The sequence below is a fragment of the Centruroides sculpturatus genome, unplaced genomic scaffold (assembly GCF_000671375.1).
Source record: "Centruroides sculpturatus isolate CEXI.00-Female unplaced genomic scaffold, Cexi_2.0 scaffold1178, whole genome shotgun sequence".
NCBI lineage: Eukaryota > Metazoa > Arthropoda > Arachnida > Scorpiones > Buthidae > Centruroides > Centruroides sculpturatus.
In genome coordinates, this window is record NW_019385365.1 from 50,414 (window position 1) to 70,810 (window position 20,397).

At 34.5% G+C, this 20,397-nt stretch overlaps 2 protein-coding genes across 3 annotated transcripts in view; both read right to left on the reverse strand.

Annotated features, from left to right (window-relative positions):
• Positions 1–15,579, reverse strand: part of LOC111638171 (transforming growth factor-beta-induced protein ig-h3-like) — a 28,047-nt gene extending 12,468 nt beyond the window's left edge. Inside the window, exons 1-5 of one of the 2 annotated variants that reach the window (XM_023383834.1) lie at positions 15,143–15,579; positions 13,841–14,040; positions 13,587–13,776; positions 13,388–13,489; positions 2,643–2,750 (exon numbers count right to left, since the gene is read on the reverse strand). In XM_023383834.1, the coding sequence (XP_023239602.1) occupies positions 2,643–2,750; positions 13,388–13,489; positions 13,587–13,776; positions 13,841–14,040; positions 15,143–15,356 (814 nt within the window). In that variant the 5' untranslated portion in view covers positions 15,357–15,579. Of the gene's footprint in view, positions 1–2,642; positions 2,751–13,103; positions 13,166–13,387; positions 13,490–13,586; positions 13,777–13,840; positions 14,041–15,142 lie in introns of those variants that run through there. The other variant, XM_023383833.1, reaches the window with a different exon arrangement.
• A 2,550-nt stretch (positions 15,580–18,129) lies between these two features.
• LOC111638169 (peroxisomal membrane protein PEX14-like) overlaps positions 18,130–20,397 on the reverse strand; it is a 39,281-nt gene continuing 37,013 nt past the window's right edge. The window contains exon 9 of the mRNA XM_023383832.1: positions 18,130–18,332. Coding sequence (XP_023239600.1) covers positions 18,267–18,332 — 66 coding nt within the window. The 3' untranslated portion in view covers positions 18,130–18,266. The remainder of the gene's footprint in view (positions 18,333–20,397) is intronic.

The window sequence follows — 20,397 nt, forward strand, 5'->3', positions numbered from 1 at the left end:
TATTTGTTTCTGTTTGGGCTACTTAACATGACTTTTGCCACAAGTTTTTAATAAATGCTGTTATAACAATTTTATGACAATTTTCCAGGCATGCACAGAAACAATTAACAATATTAAACATAATGGATGTGTGTAAAAATTCAACTATAAGGTTTTAAATTTTATTTTACTATTTCTGCCCAACGGACAATAAGAGGGCTTTTTTCAAACCCACTTTGTTCAATTAGACACACAATAGGGCTGGGTGATGAGGGATGGGGCCTGACATATAATATCAGACCATCTCCAAAAATTCCTAAGATTTTTCAATCTTCTTGGATTTGAGTCTGGTTTCTAGAGGTAGGCTGATGCTTTAACAGGCATCTGATCCAATTCTAAATTTAAGTACAGTACCTTCTGTTATGTAATGACCAAGGCTGATGCCACTGTATGGGTAAAGTAGGCATTTGCCTAGGGCGGCAAATGTTGGATGGCAAATTTTTGTAAATTTATACAAAATTTTCAAGTATGTTATTTTTTTTAAATATTTTTTTAATTTTTATTATATGACATGACTTGAATATTGATTGACAGAGCAAAAGGTATGGAACTTCTAATTGATATGGCATTTCAAAACAAAATTTTTAAATTTTATAAAGGGAGATAAGGGCTTGCCTTGAGAGAGAGAATAAGGAGAGAGAATAAATGCATGTCTTGTCTCAGGCAGCAAAAACTCTATAGTCTATTTATCGTAACTTGGCACCTACTGTAAACAAAAATTTTGTTGTATTAATCCACGGGAGATTTTCATTGGTCAAATCACAATCGAAAGTGGCTAGACACGTGTTGACCAGTTAAGCCCTTTTTCTCTGCACATGTTACTAGGCTAGAGTGGTCACAACAATTTAAAAATTACCGAGATAATACTTAGAAAAGTTATTAAAGCCTACTTTAACATTTTTACATAGCTGTTTAAATTATTTCCATCATTTAAATATAGTTAATAATGTATATTTAATAATAATTTTTGACAAAGATTTACACAAAACATATTTATAATTGTGTAGTTCAAAATACTTCAGAATTTTTATCTACACAACTAATTTATTAAATAGATATAAAACAGAACAAAAAAATTACCCAGCAATCCTTAAATATCATACGCAAACCTCTAAAGGAAAACGTTACTGTAATGCATGAGTTATTCTTTTTGATATATAATTTAAAATTTTTAAAAATAATTAACAAGGTAAGTTTACACATTAATCATCTGTATCAGAAGATATAATTTATATTGCTTTCGTCACTACTTGCGTTCAACTGAATAATCAGTTTTTCTACAACAGTTTTCAAAATCTCATCAAGTTCCCACATTCACTGTTAGTTTTCTATATGTTCAATACATTTTGAAATAATGATAGTTATTGTAATGAATGGAAAACGAAATCAAGACATTATAGTGTGCATGACTGGAAAAAGTTTATTTTCAGTGATTCAGAGTGTGCAAATATTCATTAAAATAACAATTTAACAAATATGAAATAATTACATTTATTATCATTGCTAAGTGACTAGTATTTCATTAATGATTTTATAAATAACAAAGAACTGCAGACGAATGAGACACAATGCGGTTTCTAATTGATGGACGTGGGTTTAAACCAATAAACAAAGGGAGGTGTCTTAGTTTGTTTACAGTAGGTGCCAAGTTATGATAAATAGACTATAGTGCCAGCTCTGGTAATGACATACTCCACAAAGACAGCCAGATTTAAAGCATAAAATATTTGAAATTATTGCTGCTATTTTTCTTAAAGTATCATTGATTAATAGTGTACTATCAGCTGTAATTGTTCTTTATAATTAGTAATATTTTACCCTTTAGTGATAAGCATAAATTTTGCTGAAGAAAACAAGTCATACAAGGAACACACCAGTAATTAACTATTCCAACTTTATTGGACAAGGAAATGCATTTCAGGTTTTCCGCCCCTGTTCAGTCCTTTCTTACAGTTCTTTGACTTTATTAAAACTATGTTGGTGACCACTGATGAATTTTTATGCAGCAGATTTGTCTACATAAGCTGCTGTGTAAAAATAAATGTAAATGTTTTAAAATGTTGATTAAAAAAAGGAAAACCTTTCAAATAAAATTAAAATTAAACTTCTTAATAACTTTAAAAAACTCTGCTGCAAGAAGTGAAGTTGTTTAATTTTATTATAAAAGGCTTTCCTTTTTTAAATCAACATTTCAAGGCATTTACATTTATTTTTTACACAGTATCTTACATACACGAAGTTGATTCATCCAGTAGCCACTAACAAATTTTCATAGTCAAACATCTGTAATAAAGGACTGAAGAGGGCCAGGAGACCTGAAATGCAATTTCCTTGTACAATAAAGTTGGAATAGTCAATTACTGGTGTGTTTCTTGTATGATTTGTTCTCTTCAGCAAAATTTATGTTATCACTAAAGGATCTATCAAGAAAATGAGTAACAATTCAACAACAAAAGAACATCAAAGTAATATTTTAATTATAAAAACTTTGAATTGAAATAAAAGATGCATATTATTAGAGTTGAAATAAATCAATGATTGAGATAAATACAAAAATTAACATAATATAATATATATAAGTTCAAAATCAATAATTTACATACTTTGTAATTTTAAAGTCACGTAACTTCCTTGTAAAGTCTTCAACTTGAGTCCATCTTGAAATCCTGGACTATACCATACTTGGGGAATTATATGATATAATATAACTTCTATGGATAATAAAAATATTTTTATTAAAAAGTGATAGAAATTGTGCACAAAATTAAATATTTTGAGATAATTAATAATGAAAGAAATTATGTTATTTATATACAACATAAATAAATTATTAACTTAATTTTAAAAAAAATCATATAATCTTGAAATATATACAGATCAATAAAGTTAATAATGTGAGATCTAGGACCTGACTTTTAAGTCGGGGAAATTTTAACCACTTTTTCCATCGCAATCATTAAGAAAACATCACACAGAAAAAGAACTGAATGTCACCCTTCTCATCAACAAACGCTAATAAAGTATAACAATCTATTGTTAAAAGATGAGAATGTCAACATTCGAACAAATAAACAGGATGAATCTAACATTTCACAAACCAAATATTACACTATCTGTCCTGTTTAGACATCTTATTGTCTTCCCAGTCCATCAATGACCCAACACCTGCAACTTTGTCTCAAAAAACACTCGATCACTTGATCATTTTCCCAGGCCTAAAGAGAATATAATGACAACGCACACCAACTTCGTGGTGATTGTCCATTGGAAACAACCTGTCCCTGATCAGACTGTCCAGAAAAGATCACCAGTGACTGATCCTTGATCACGAAAAAGGGAAAGAGGTAGGATGCTTCACCCACTTTTGTAAACTCTCTCTTGACCCCATAATATGTTATCGGTGAATTTTGGTAGATAGAATAAGCTTATTATCCTTTATATGCAGCTCATTACTCACTATTATACCTGCATTCCTGTAACCTTTGTTTAGATTTTAATTATTCATAAAAATTTTATCCTTATTAAGTTTGTTAATGGTGACTGTTACTCGGGTATTGCCAACATTTTATCGATGACCTCGCTCACCCTCCCACTTGACCTGACCAGCTAATCCTGAAACTCTGTGTGAATGTGCACTGAAAAAAATGCCATCTACTGACAATGTGAGCGGTTTTCGCCAGACCATCACCGATAAACAGGTTAAGGCACATGTAATAACCCTGGCTCTTCACAATAACTTTGGACAACAATAATTTTTGTTAAAGCAGATTACAATAATAAATGAGTACAATGTACCCCAACCACTTTTAACCAATATGGTTACACTTACAGAACTGGTTTGTTTTTGCAAGGGCACTGGCACAGACAGACACCATCAAGCAATCGTGGGCTCGAAAGGCATTCCACGGCAGGCATCCTTATGACCTGACCCAGGATTTTGTTGATAAAACTGCATCAAACAGCTGGTTAGGTCAGGGATGCCTCTTTGGGGAGACAGAAGGATTCATGATTGCCATACAGGATCAGGTCATAAATACTAAAAACTACAGAAAAACATACTCAAAGATACAACACTCACAAATGACACATGCAGAAAATGTCACATCATGCCAGAAACTATACAACACATCACTTCTGGGTGCAAGCTCTTGGCACAGACAGATTATTTACACAGACATAATCAAGTAGCGAATATAATACACCAAGAGCTTGCAAAGAAACACAAATTATTAGACATCCACGAACCATACTACAAGTATACACTACAAACAGTATTGGAAAACAACATGCACAAAATGTACTACGACAGAACCATAATCACATATAAAACAATTTACCACAACAGACCAGATATCACACTCATTGACAAACACAATAAAATCACATACATTATAGACATAGCCATTCCAAACACTCACAATGTACAAAACACATACACTGAAAAAATTAGCAAGTACACAGAACTCGCCCAGAAAATATGGCATCTGTGGAGGATGGATAGGGTGCTTATTGTACCTGTCGTTCTCTCCTGTACAGGTGTGATACCATACACACTATACAAAAGCCTGGGAACATTACAATTGAATAGAAATACATACATCACACTACAGAAGGCCACTATATTGAATACATGCCACATTGTTAGGAAATTGCTGAATTCACACACACTGACACACTTATTTAATTTTAGTTTTGTTTTGGTTGCTATGCCTTGACTCTGGTCCGGCATAGTACACAGCCACCGGTGTTAACCGAGTAAAACTCACTAAACTCAACATAATAATAATACAGTGGTGCCTCGTATAACATACGCCTCGAATAACGAACGCTGTGAACAACGGACTTTCTGTTTGGCGTTACGTGACTCGAGCAACGGACTGGCTTCATACAATGGACTTTCCGTTCGGCAGTTACGTGAGGCGAACAATGGTCTTTCTGCGAACAAGTGCGAATGATGTTTCCACTCTTTTGCCGTTGCCAATGACAATCTGCTATTTTTATAATATATTAGTATTATTAAAATATGTTATTAGTATATCTGAAGTACAGAGTTCCCGTTGAGATTCGGCTCGCTCCCTTGTTTATTACGTACATCACCTCAGTGCAGGGTATTTACATTTATTCAAGTGTTGTGAAAATCATGGCTTCTAAATAAACAGAAATATGATTTCAATTGAAACAAAGCAAGACATCATCAGAAGGAGTGAAAGTTGACAAAAAGTTCCTTGTGAAAGGGGGAGAAGTTCAGGAGTTTACCAACACTCATTATCCAAACAGAGCTGAGGCCAACAGGATCAATGATCTCTACAATGACACCCTTGCCCGTCATTTCTGACAGGTGTTGAAGAAGAGAGAGAAACAGACCACCTTGGACATATTTTTCAAGAAGCCAGTTTTCAAAAAACAAAGGATGGAACACGAGGAGATGACCTTGCAAGCTCCGGCAGCCTCTCCTGAATCTGACTCCGATTTAAAATAATAAAAAGAGACCTTCTGCAATGTGTAAAATGTCTGTATCTGTATGAATGTGTAAAGAAAGTGTTCCTCCACCTCCTCCTCACAACATCTGACTACCCGGCATAATTGGTGACTGCTCCATTTTCATTTTTTTTATAGTACAATACGGTTATTTTATGCCGCGGAACGAATTATATGTTTTAACATGTATTTCTATGGGAAAATGCGTTTCGTATAACGGACTTTTCACTTAACGGATGTGCACTTGGAACGGATTAAGTATGTTATACGAGGCACCACTGTAATTAAAAGAATTTATAAAATAACGAGCAATTATTTATTGTGACATTGTCAGGCTACAATTTTAATCACATTTCTCTCCACCTGAAATTAGTGTCTTGCCCCTGTACATCATATTTTTCCTGTTAGCAAAAGAGTCATGCAGGTCATCTGTTTAACTCCTTTTGGGATAATTTTGAATTGAAACAACATGACTTCTGGTACAAAATGGTAGTTTGTATGTAGTTAATTGGGCCCTCCATATCTGGTTGCAACTTTTATCTATCTAATTCTGTTCTTGAGATTAAAGATAGACAGACAACAGTGAGTATTTATAGGTCTACAATTTTTTCAAATTGTAGCCAAATTATGTCTATGCATGACATTTATCAAATGAACTGTCTCGTGATAATTCTCCCACTCTTTGCACCCCTTCCCATGTTTGCCTCTTAACAAAATGTGGAAGTAGACTTCGACAATGCATGTATTATCAAACAATGCCACAACATAGGGCATATCCAAACTCTAGAGGCACTAAAAATTCATAAATTAGTAATAATGATGTAATTTTTTCCTATTAACTTTAGTTAATATAATTTAACTTAAATAATTTCAATAATATGAAAATTTTCCTTTTTAGAATATTTTTTGGAGTTCATTATTTCAAGTTCATCCTTAACTGAATTTTTTGAAACTTATACAAATTCATTCGAGGTCATTGTCATAAATAAATTTTGTATTTTTGGACATTGAAAAGTCCATTAATTACTGTCTGTGCAAAAAGTAAAAATAATCATTTATGACACTGAATTCAATTTTATTTCTATTAGTCAACATATTGCATCAAGTTTATAATAGTATATACTATCCTATGATGATGAAAACATGTGCTTAAATTAAAGCATTCTTTTAATCTAAAATATTTATGTTAACTATCCATGGCAAATTGTATGGTAGGCCTACTTACTTATATATATGATTTGATTTGAATTTTCCAAACTATGTAATAATAATTATTAATTGGTTCATAAATTATGGTTTTATTTTGGGTCCTGAAAATATTCTGCATTCCTTTTCGTAAGTTGCATTGTATCACATTACTTATTGCTTCCTGCAGACAGCTACACTTTATCTATCTTATTGTGAGCAAAAAAAATCAGCAAGGCAGCCAAGGAGGCAAATTTCCTGACTTTCAAAGTGTGTAAGAACCCTGTGTATATATATATATACAGGGTACCTACAACACACCTATATATATATATTGCTAGTTTTTTAGAACATTTCTATCTCAAGAACAATTTATCAATTTATTTTTTGAGCTACATGTTAATTTATTATTATAAATTAGTTGGCAAAATTTCAAAGTGAGATCTGTTCAAATTTAAATTTATTCCATTTGTCTAAAAAAAATCAAGTGAACTAAAGTTTTTAGAACTCTTGGAACTTTTTGTTTAATCTTTTATATTTAATGTTAATTTTTTTGTTTTTGTTATTATAAGATATATTTGATTTGAATTTAAAAATTTTTGTTCTAAAATGACTTTATTGGAAGAAATAAAGCAAAAGAGTTTCTACAGGACTCACCATAAGAAAGATAGCACAGGAAGTCAAAAAGCAGCTGTATACTTTTTCAAAAGTTGGAAAGAAAGACAAGCATACTGGGTGCCCAAAATACAGGAGTGTCATGTCTGCAATGAAGTAGCAAGACCATATTGTCAACAGTCAAAGTATCAAAGAAATCTCAAATTAGGTGCTTCCCTGCATTCTATTTGTCAATTTATGGCCGATGATAACTTTTCTCACGAAAAAGCGAAGAAGGACCTGTCATTGACAGGTAACCATAAATACAAATGTCTTGAATTTGCAAACAACATATCAGAGAACATTCCAATTTTAATTTAATTATATTTAGTGATGCAAAACGTTTTTGTTTGGAGTGTCTTACATCAGGATTTTTCAACCTTTGTTTATCTCATAGTACACTTGAACCTATAAAGAAATTTCCATGATATAAATTTACATGGAAAAAGTCACATGATTTAAAGCTGTGTTTGTAAGCATTCTATTGCCAATTGCCATATTATTTGCCATTTAACCTAATTCTTTTTGTCTATATTTTTTGTGAATTAAATAAAATAGTATTGTTGTTCCATAAAATAACAGCAGGTTACAACAATAGCTATTTAAATTAATATTTTTCATTTCATTAAGAAAAGCAATTAACATTAAGACTTGATTTGCATTTAAAAGTGGCATGATAATTGCCTTTAGAAACCTACTCAATGTCCTGCTTTTTATAAATTAAAATAATTTGAACTAAATATGGACAATTATAAATACATTTTTGATTTAAAGAAAATTTCATTTTAAATGAAACAAGTAAAATGGCAAGGTCATTTTTGGAATGAGACTATGTCTCGGAGACTCAGGGCTCAACTGTGCACCATTTTCTAAAGAAAAGAGAAAAATGAGCACTAACCAATGACAAAAAGCCAACACTGGTACTCGGTGTCCTGGAATAGATTACAGAGGGCTTTGTTGCCCTGTGGTTACATAAGGTTGTGTTGTCACGGGCCTGTTCTTGGCTATGGTAAGCAGGAAGATATTTGTACCTGAACTGTCCTGATGTTGCTTTTGTTGTTTTGTAGGATGGTGAAATGATGAGAGCAAGAAAATACACATGTAACGTGTTACATGTTTGTCAAAATTTGATTTTGCAACATCACATTTCAAAATTTCCAATGAGCAATACATGTGCAAATCTTGCACTAGTGTCTGTTTGTAGAAACAGTGTTGCCATTTTGTATTTTATTTTGACTCGGTCCTTGGTCCCCTGACTACCTACAAGTCTGGTTTTTTTAATGTGCTTGCACACATTAAAAATTGTGTGCATGATTTGGTACCAAATACTATGTGCCAAATTACAACTCTTGACATGTACTCTTTCATACCTCTAAGGTATCCAGCCATTGACAGCAGCACGATTTTATTTTTGCTAATGTCTAATCATAAGCAAAATTATAGGGGCATAACACCGAATCTTGTCAATAACCGATGTTATGCCCATATAATTTTGCTTAAGATTAGACATTTTTTACTACATTATGTATAAGTTTATTTATTATAACAATGATAAACTCATATAATGAATTTAAAGAGGTTTTACTTTTGACATGTAAACTTACTGTTTGTTGAGCTTCTTTTGAAAATAATTTATTTAATAACCTTTAAAAATTATTGTGGTACATCTACAATCCCCTTGCAGCCACTGGTTTAAAATCATGAGTCTAGATAATATTACTGTCTTACTTTGAGAAAACTGCAGGAATTATAGTAGGATCTCATCATATAAAATGCACCTCATATCACACAGCTAACCAATACAAAAATCCTCCCTTGACTTGTTATGGCATATTCATTGCTACTTCTTTCACAAGTAACAAAAGACAATGGTCATACACTGTTTAGCTGGAGGAAGAAGGGGAAGGGAGAGAGGAGAAGGAAAGGAGAAGGAGATAAAAAGAAGAGGAAAGGAAGGATCCCTCTGAGCGACATGCATAAGGTTATTACTCCCTCTACATTAATGTTGGTGTGTAGTTTTTAGGCTGTGAGGCCATGAGTCTAAAAGAAAACCTGAGTTGTAGCTTACACCAATAAGTAGTGCAGCTACATAAAAGCTAGACAGAGTAAAGATTAAGGCTTAGAACTAGAGTGAAGGCTTAAATCTAATACTAAAATTAATACAGAATCTAAGCTAGCAACCTATGCTATAGGAAGCAGAATAACATAACTGAAACAACCAGGAAAAACAGCTAAAAATAACTTATAGCTATCTTAAATCTAATTTATTACTAACTTAAAACTAGTTATACTAACTTATTACTAAACAAGAACCTTGACAAGGACAACAACTCAGACAGGTAAGAGCATGCCATGACAAAGACTTACAAGTAAGACAACACTGATTCTTTTTGGTTTATGTAAGATGGCAAAAGACAACAAAATGAAGCAATGAAATTCAGACAATACAGAACCAAGGGACAACAAAAAAACTAGAGATACCAGTGGTGTGCCATTCATGGAAGCTGTGGAAGTGCCGCTTCCCTTGTATTTTCTAAAATATAAATACATATTGTGCAATTATTTTCATATTTTAACGTACTTTGAATTAATTAAAATTAATATTTTATTATAATAGCATCATGTATCTTATTACAAATTTCTATACTGTATGTGAAAAAAAAATGATAAGATTGCTATTGTATTTTCGAATATAAATTGATATATGCATATTGCCAATGGAAGTGCTGTCTTCCACGGTCAAAATATTTAAATGGTGTAAAGCAACTAGATTACAGGCATTCGCACATGTGCTTTACAGAGCACCAACCTCATGCAGTTTTGTTCGTGGATGCTACATGCCAAAATATAGCATAATGCTTCCAATTATTCTATACAGGGCCGACACAGCTTCCCTATTATCAAATGTCACCACACATCAAGGGACACAACACTAAAGAATAACAAAAAGTATAACTGGAAATAGAGTAAGCAAGAAAGGAAATCTGTGTTGTGTGTGCCATGAGGAAGAGAAATTGCAAGAGCCTTGCTGTGGGATATGAATGAAAGTAAGTGATGGTACAGTACATTGTATGTAGAGGATTTGATCCCGGGATCACGAAAATCGGGATCCCGGGATCCCAACTACTTTTCAGTCCCAAAATTTTCGGGATTAAGTTTTCCTAATCCCGAGATTTTCGGGATTGACATCATTTTAAAAAAGTTGCAAAATAGACTGCATGAAGCGAAACGTTCAGTGCCAGTGCTTTTACAGAATTGCTTGCCTATCATTTTAATATAAAATATGAGAAATTTTATTCCAAGCAAGCAGCAGAAATTAACCTAGCGGGCTTGCGATGCTTGCTTGGAATAAAACTTCTTGTATTTTGAACTAAAATGATAGGCAAGCAGTTCTCACTGGGTTACTTGGTAATATACTTCATTTTTGTATTTTTGAATTTTCGCGGGCGCCAATCGATTTTCTGGCGCAGTCGAGAGCACTACTCAGTGCGTTTTACCTGTCAATGTGTCAGCCATCTTGTTTTGCCAGTGTGGTTAATATAGACCCGACGCCTCTCGCTTAGGGGGGTCGACCTTAGGTGAAAAGGTTACGACCCCCGCCTTGCCCGTGATCTGTCAGGATGATGCGAGAAAGTCTTTTTACGTTTGGGAGTAGTGGTTTGCTGGATGCTGAGAGACTCACACAGAGACCGAATTTACAAAATTAACGTGTTTATTTTTAGAAAGGCATGCTTACAATGATCGAAACAATCGGGATTGTAGCCTTTACTCCTACAATCCCGATCTGTGTCGACCGGACTGTTTTCTTCCAACCTCCCCGTGTCCTCGAAGCTATAACTAGAACGGGCTTATAAGTATTTACTAACGATTCCTCCAACTTCCATCAAACCTAAACGCGTTTTCTCAGCAGCTGCATATATGTGCAACAAATTGAGAAGCAGACTTGGTGATGAGACACAGGATGCGTTGTTATTTCTCAGATCATATTTTCGCAATTCAAATTAGAATGTTCCTATTAGATTAGTTTTCTTTATATTTAAGAAAAATGTGACTGATTAATATTATTTTTAAATACTTTTTGCTAAGAAACTTACTTTACTACCTACTTACTAGGTTGTTATATGAAAGTAGTCTATTTAGTCGATGTTAAGAGAGATTTTTGTTAATTTTCAACGTTTATTTGCATAGTTTGTTACATAAAGGTTTTTTCAATTTATGTGAGTTTAAAGAGATCTCAGTGATGCTTAAAAAAGAATAAATTTAACATGAAGACAGTGATTTTAAGTCTGGTTAGTCTGACTGTAAGTCTGATTAATTAGAGTGATTAAATTAACTAGGTGTATACCGTAAAATACGTTGATTTTTGTCTAAATTTTGATTTTTAATTTCTGTAAGATTTTCTTATTTTTTATTAACCCTCAATACCGAAATAATCCCGGGATTGACTAAGTATAATCCCGAAATCCCGGGATTAGAAATAAGGACCGGGATCGAATTCCCTAATTGTATGTGTCTGGATGAGTTGCTGTGATATGCATGGCCAATTGTATCCTTCCACAATTGCTGCTCTCATTAAGCTATTCCTAATGTCTTTATAAATTTTAAACTTTATCGCAATGGAAAATTAAGTGCATTGGCATTTGTTTCTCACACAGCCAACACTTGTAGTACAGACTGTCCCCAAGACTGAACCTATGCAGATATTCTTGAAATTATCATGGCCTGTAAGAAGCTGAATGGGGGAAAAGTGTGGAAGAGTTGCAATAGTGTCAACCCTGGGAATAAAAGTGTAAATGAGCCTACCTGTAGTGTCTTGGGCAAAGCTTTCCAGAGAACGGAAATTTGTTTCTTTATGTGCATGTCTATTTAATAAATAGGAATATAACTGAAAGTGATAGTGACTGTAGATTTAACAGCCAACTTGAAAAGATGGCCAGCAGCCTCATTTCCAAGAACCCTCGCATGACCAAGGACCCATTCTCCACTCCTCCCACAGCAGTAATAATTCTACAGCTCCCGCAAATTACTAATGTTGCACAATGATGAGCAATTCAGACTTTGAAAACTGCAGAATGCAAAATGTCTTCTCTATTGCAGTCATCATTTTATTTATGGTGCTTTCTGCAGGTAGTAGACAACAATATGTTTGAATGCAGATGGGAAATGAAACTTGAACAGTTACTCTATTGATTGGTGTACATCGAATACTTCTTGTATAATAAACAAGATTACAGTAATTTAAAATGGTAACATTCTTTTTGAAAGATCCTTATTTTTAATTTTTTTTTATAAAGTTAGAAATTTATTATATTTTTACTTATATATACAGGTATACCTCGACTTACGTCGTTTTGAGTTACATCATTCTCGATTATACGTCGTTTGTCAAAAAAGTATATGGAAAAATAAAAATCAAGTTTAAGTCATTTTATTCAACTTTACGTCTGTCCGCCACAAATATTGAAGTCGTAATATCACTAGAAAAATGTTTAAAGCACATAAAATCATATTAAAATATATACATTTACAAGTATGTACTGTATTTACAGTACATGCATTCGTAAATTTAGATTACTTTTTCTGTACTATATTAAAAACTAAAATTTTATTTGTTTGTAAGCTTAAAATAGATCCTTATTAACCATACATTATTAAAAATGCATTAATAAATAAAATACAGAACCAGAATTGGCAATTTATGGTTTAGCCTAGTGACAAGTAGATTTGGAGACAAGTAAATTCGACTTACATTGTTTTTCGACTTAAGTCATTCTCTTGGAACCAATTACCGACGTAAGGCGAGGTATACCTGTATATTTATTTTTGTAATTATTTACTTTATAATTTTATGAATAAGATGTAACACATGATTTTTCTTAAATTATTGTTAACTTATTCTTTTACAACATTCTTTAATGTAACTTTAAAATAAAATGTATATTACAACTTTGTATAATATAATACTTAACTTACATCTAAATATGAACACAATATACTTACATACTAATCTTTAAAATTTATTTAAAATTACCTTTTAAAGCTGTAATGTTATTTAGTAAATGAATTATAAAATCAGAAGGGAGTTTGGCAACGGCATCATCTGTCGGAGTGAATACAGTATAAGGTCCTTTTGCTGTTACGAAAAAAAAATTAAACTCTAAGAATATCAAATACAATGTATAGAACAGTAAATTGGCTATTTTCTTAATAAAATGATATATAATACTTACCGTCTAACAAAGTATAAAGATTGGTCATATTTACAGCTCTACTGAACTTGCTAAAAGAAGGGCATCTATTAATTTCTACAATGGCACTTCCAATGTACAGAGAACACATCACATCATTCAAAATATGCAGTACTCCATTTGAAGCAACATTATCCACTTTAATTATTTCTCTCCCATTACCGGTAACGATCTGTCATAGTTTCAATGCAAAAATAAGAACAAGTTTAATACGTAAAAATCTTTTGCATTCTCACCTCATTACTACGATAAACATTTATTCGAACGGTTCTTTCGGAAAGCAAAGTGGAGATCAACTCGTCGTTTTTAAACTTCTTACTGAAATAAAAACCACGACCGACATGCATTTTCATGACGTCTTTCAGTGGAACGTTAAAACAATAATCGGGTCTTCGAGCAAATGCATCATTCGTGGGAGCGAATAAGGTAAACGGACCTATAATAATACAAGCGTAGACGGTTAAAATAACAAATACACATAAAGTTAGTATTTACAAATGTTTACCAAGCCACGAAAAAGGTCAAATTATCGGACGCGCTAAACGTACGCATCCAGCCTCGACATTTCTCGGAGCACGATACCATTCCCCGTGGCAACTTCAGCAACGGCAAAACTACTCTCGGAATCTTCGAACGACGGAACGAGGGAAACACTCAAAGAGGGGGCGAATCATCACGATACCTATCAGAAGGACGGCGTAACTTTGGCTTAATACGGACGAATAGTAAAAACAGCATTAATATTACCACGGGGAGGCCACACTTCTCCGTCAAAGCGCGAAGCATCCGCAACCCATCGTGCACCGGTCGCCACGCCGACAAACCCGCCGGCAAACCCCAAAATAAATTTTAGTACACGGCGGTTCGCCGATGCAAGCGTGAACGTATTCGTTCGGACGACGGAACGACCGGCAAAGTCTCCGACCGAGCGAGCACGTTCGGAATGCCGCAGACTCGTTCGGTTTAAGTCGGTCGGGTTTAAACTAAGGACCAAATCGCCGACTTACGCGGGCACGTAGAAACATTACTCGAGATTACGTCTAAAGACTACCGCCGGTAAGAATAAGCGCACATTTGCAATCGTATAGGTCACACTTCTTTTATTTGCCATTGTAATCTCTTTAAGATTACATCTAAACCGAAACTAGTTATTCTTTGACACTTTATACATCCACAAACTGCATTTTTTAAAACCATTTAGTACCACAAAATACTTATAAAAACGCAAAATTGTTATTTAAAATCCAGCAGTGACACGCTTAACACTCCGTCCGAACACAATTAGTTGGGTAAAATTGCTAAAAAGGAGCGAAGTCGCACACGCCAATGCAGGGTAAGGCGACGTTCGAACATCAAAATTTTGTTAGAGGAAAGCAAAAGCAAAGGTCGAGGAGAGGACGAACGCGACGGATCTTACGAAATTCGTTACGTTCGGGTTGCGACGTAAACAAATCTCATCCCCATCGGAATCTTTACTCGTAGGGATTTTTATAACGAGCAGTAACCGAGCAAAAGCCGAGGAATAAACGAAGAGATACCTTCGTGGTCGACGACGTTATCCAATTTGGTCTGTCGCAAGGCATCCACCAAAGAAGTGAGATTCAGTTTTTTAGCCAATTCCACCAAATTCGTCCTTTTTGTGGCGTTGCGACCAGCGGAGAAATTGGAAAAAGGCCCGTAAACCGACCAAGATCGACAGACAGAGGCGACCAGAAGGAGAACGAGGAAGCGGAAAGTTAAAGTCTCGTTCATGGCCCTAGGCACGCGGAGATTCTGATATTCAACTTAAAAGAAAAAGGAATAGAGGGAACCACTTCTCCGCACTCAGCAGCAAAATTGAAAGTAAACCGGCTTGTAAAGCGCCCTCTGCCCGGAATTTCGTGGTGGATTATAAAAAGGTGGACGCGATCGAAGAGGAAAACGGAAAAATAATTCTTCTCTATAGGATTTAGATTATTATTAAATGGAATGAACCGCTTCGAGATCGCCGCCGTATTTATTCTGTTCGCTAATCCGAATCCCCGCCGACCTGGTCGAGCCCATAACGGATATGGTAAAAAGGACATTAGTGCCCACGGGACGGAGGAAAAAAAACTGCGTCTGTTCTCTCGAATTCCTTCTTCGTTTCATTCCGATGCTTTGGCAATACAGTAGAGCGTCGTTTATCCGAAGGTCGGTTATCCGAAAGAATTCCAGTCGACAAATTTAAATTTTCGCCAGTGCTGTGGCGCTGTAATCTTTGGCTATGTCTTCGGCCACTCAAATATTTTACGTTTTTGATACTAAATTAACTTTGAAGTATAATTTTTTATTGTTTTTATATTTTTCAATATATTTATTTTGTTTGTACAAAATAAAAAAATAATTTTTAACGATACAATAGTCTTCGTTAGGCTTAACATCGACGAAAATTCAACGCGAAGCAACACGCAACGGAGAAAAATTTCAACACGGGATAAATTAATACTGTATATTTTTCGTACATAATTGGTTATCCGAAAAATAAGTTATCCGAACAACCCCAGTCCCCAATCGATTCGGATAAACGACGCTCTACTGTACAGTATTTCTCTTGTGAAGATCTTGAATGGTCTCTAGCGGCCAGAAATTTTTGGGGGTTAAGTCCCGTCCACCGTCAACTTATTCTAAAATTTAATTTTTTGAACCGAAAAAATCTTTTCGACAAGAAATACTGCGTGTAATGAAGTTCATCTAAATATATAAAATTGCTTGTCCTGACTGACTGATTCATCATCGCCTAGAGCAAACCGCTGGACCTAGAGGTGAAATTTGGTACACAGTTAGGGTACGTCATGGAAACGCGCACTAAGAAGGGATTTTTTGGAAATTCCCCGCGGGAGTAGAGGGAGAGCATTAAGGCTTAACCGGAAGAATGGCTTCTACTGTACTATTTTACATGCGATTTTTTGTTACGTTTAGTCTTCATTAAGTACTTAAGTGTATTAAATTAAATAATAACCTTTCAGACATTGTTATAAATATTTTTATATATTTCGATTTTTTAACCAAATGTTCGAACCTTTTTAAATTCTAATTTGTTATTGCATATTGGTTCGATTATAGAACGATTGTAAACGTTCCAGAAAATTGATCAAATTGAAAATAGTTCGTTTGATTCTCGGCAATTCTCATCATTCTCGGCGGTAGGTGTTATATAACAATTACTATGGTTGTTGAAATACTGAATATAAATGGGGTTCGCTTGCAAAACCTCCGCGAGCGAAGTCGCGGGTAACTGCTAGTTATTAATATTTTCAACAATTGTGTATTTGGTTGTACATACAGTAAGTACTTAACGTTTTACTTTTTAATAAATTTTTCACACTCGACGCAATTTCTATAGAAAGTTACAATATAGTACACTCGTTAAATTAGCCCTCGATACTGCGGCATACCCTGCACTGTTATCATCTATACGCTTCCGTTTTCGTAAAAATGTTTTATCAAGTTACGCGTAACGTTCCTGTTTACTCGAGTTTCATTTCGGCCCGTCTCTAAAAAAGAATTGACACCAAAGGACAACAGGTTGCGTCATTCGTTGCCTTTAGATCCGAGCGCTTCGGTAATCCGGCACCCGGTGCAAGAAATGGCCGGATTAGCGAGTCTGCCGTACGTGCATTTAACAGGATCTTCCTCCAGGCATTTAATAGTGGTATTTTAAAAGAAGAAATTCTCTAATCGAAGTGCCTTATCATACAACAATCCCCGCTTTATAATACGTATAATCGTTACATATTAAAGTAGGTAACTTATTGTAATCACTTTACGCAGTTCCAAATTGATTACAATAAGTGGATTGTACCGTAAACTGTAAAAATATTTTTTGTTAAAAATTTAATAAGATATTCATTCGACTACGCATTTTATTTCTTACAAGTGAGATTTCGGTATTTAAATTAGAGAAATTCCTAACTCTTCCAATATGAAAATATTCTTATTTTCGTGCTGATTAAGTTTAGCGGCCTATTCGCAACAAAAGGATCGACAGTCGTGGTTACAGATAAACCAATTTTAACTCTTAATCCTTGGTTGTGAATACACGAAAAAAAAAATTAAAACGGGTGCGGATTACAAGCCGAACTCAAATTGTGATGACAAACTCGTGCCTATTGAGCGACAGCTGCGTGTTATACGGTAAAGCGGCCGTCCCTCCCTCTAGCAATTTTCTGCACGGTGTTTTTTTTACTCTTTCCGCCCTGTGGGCACTAAGAGGGTCTCTTTTCGCAAGCCCATTATGGGTTCGGCCAGGCCCACAATGGGGCTGCCGGGTGGTGAGGGACGGGGCCCGACATATCCGAACGGACCGACCCCGAAAAATTCCTGGGGATTTTTCGACCCTTTCGGATTCGAACCCGGGTCCCCCAGAGCGGTAGGCTGCCACCTCTGACCGCTCGGTGTATGCCGTCACGAGTCATATTCACAAAAATACCGTAAATAATGATTAAAAAAACATTAGTTTAAACACCGTCTTTATTTTAATAATAATTCTGACTTGTAGACAATATAAAAATTTATAAATTATTTTTTAATAAAATGTAATTATCATATTATGTAATAGAATTACACAACTTAGGAATGAATTAATAAAATCTAGAGTATTGTAGAAGCCAACTTCTGGATGGTTATTCCTTTTATTGCTCATTATTCGGTAGTTTCGACTTTCTCGTTTTCGGGACTTTCTATTATTTCGGTACTACTCTCGCTTGTCTACAAAGAAAAAATTTAACTGTTAAGGCAATATAATTATAATAATATGTACTAAATGGTAGGGCATATCTATGTCCCGACAGGAAATTATTGCAGTTTTTGAAGAGTTTCCTACAAACGAGTTCTGTCTGAGAGAGGAATAGTTAAGGCACGCAAAACACACATGGTATTTAATCCCGGAGGGATTGCTCTAGAGTCTAGACCAGTAGTAGTCAACTTGGTCCCTACCGCCCACCAATGTTCCCTCTAAGCTGCGCAGTGCTCAAATTGTTGCCGCGCAGGCGAGCACGCACACCGATTTGAATTGTTGTTTACTTATTTCTCACTCTGTCCGCAACATGATTATTGCTGCGTATATTTCGATTAAATACATTAAATCATTGACAAAAGATAATATTTTATATAAAAGTAGAGGAGAAGGTGGTATTATGGAACACTGTGGGTATTATGGAACCACCCCATTTCGAACTGATAATAAAGGCGAACTGTAGCGGAATGTGGATGAACTGAACTAGGCAGACATCCATAGCAAGAGAAAAACCCGTTTTACTTCAGTTAAACAGTTGTCCGTATTTAATCAGCAAATTTGTTTTTTTTTCAAAATTCGCAAGTTTTGAATGCTAAGTGAATTTAATTATTTTTAAAATATAAATCGTGTAGTTGTAGGTTCACTGGTGCATGTATTCCGTTCCAGAGACTTAGGGGTACATATTAATCTGTGTGATGTTCACGTTTTTTAAATTTTGGTCTTGACAGACATAAGTTAATTCGAGATGGCGATGCGTGAAATACGGACCCCATTGGTGCTTTTACAGTAATATGGAACTCAACTCCTCCGAACTTTCTATTTGCAAGCAGACATTCCTCCAGAGCAATTTGTGAAAAAGACACTAGGTAGAAAGCCAATTCTTCCCGAGAATATCGAAAAAGAGCTGCTGGAATATATATTGTTGATGGAGGTCATATTTTTCTATTATAAAAGCATTTTTGCGATAAAATACATTGGAGTAAATAATTTTGTAATTATTTAACATTTTTTGTCCTTTCCTATTTGTTTTTGGCTACATTAAAGCATTTTTTTGAAAATATACAGTAAGGTTCCATATTACCACCCGATTTTCTCTAAGCCTACTTTCGGACTTTTTGTACAAAAGCCTTCAAAAACCATACTTATAATTACACTAGCGAAAAATCCAATTAGGAACATTTAGTTTACTAGTTACCGGTACTTTTCGCACAAAAAATGTGGGTGTAATTATGATACCTTGTTTACAATTCACTAAAATGTAATTGAGATTCCATAATACCACCTTCCCTCTATGTTTTAAAATGAATTTTAATCTCTACTTTATAATTCATTATTTTAATTTTTATAGGAAAAAATAACATTATATATATATATAATGCTCAGAAAATTTTTTCACACAGAGAAGTATATGTTCCGCTCATCTACAAAAAAAATTAGAGGAACATTGCTGCTCACTAGTGGACGATTTGAGCTTTCGCGGTGATCAGTAGGGCTTTGTCAGATGCCGAAGCTAGTTTCCGTTATCACCGCGCATCTATGACTCACTGAAGGAGCAGGTTGTACTGTAAGGCCAGGAACACACATGCGTAAAAACTAGCATAAAACAGAATGCGTAAAAATTTTTCTGAAATTGTGGCTGAAACGTAACCGAAAAAAAGAGTAGAGCGTGCCTCTACTTTTTAAGCTGTTAACCCTCATTGCCGCCATTATTAAATAAAACGCATTGCATCCACAACAGAAGAGTAGTGTGAGATCTACAGATCTAGCTTGACGGATAAATGTTTAAACTATAAGGATGCAACCATTTTATCGTCGGCATGGAAATACATAATCAGAAAAACTCGGTAGGATGATACATCCACCAGGCTCAATGAAAACCTGTGTTAATATATAAAAAATGTTTACATATTGGATTGCGGGAAATTACCGTATTTTGTATTCCTTTTTATATTATTTTGTTTTTCGTATTTATTGTATTAATTTCGTTATGCTTGTTTACGTAATTTAATTTCAACATATGTTCTAATATAATTTAAA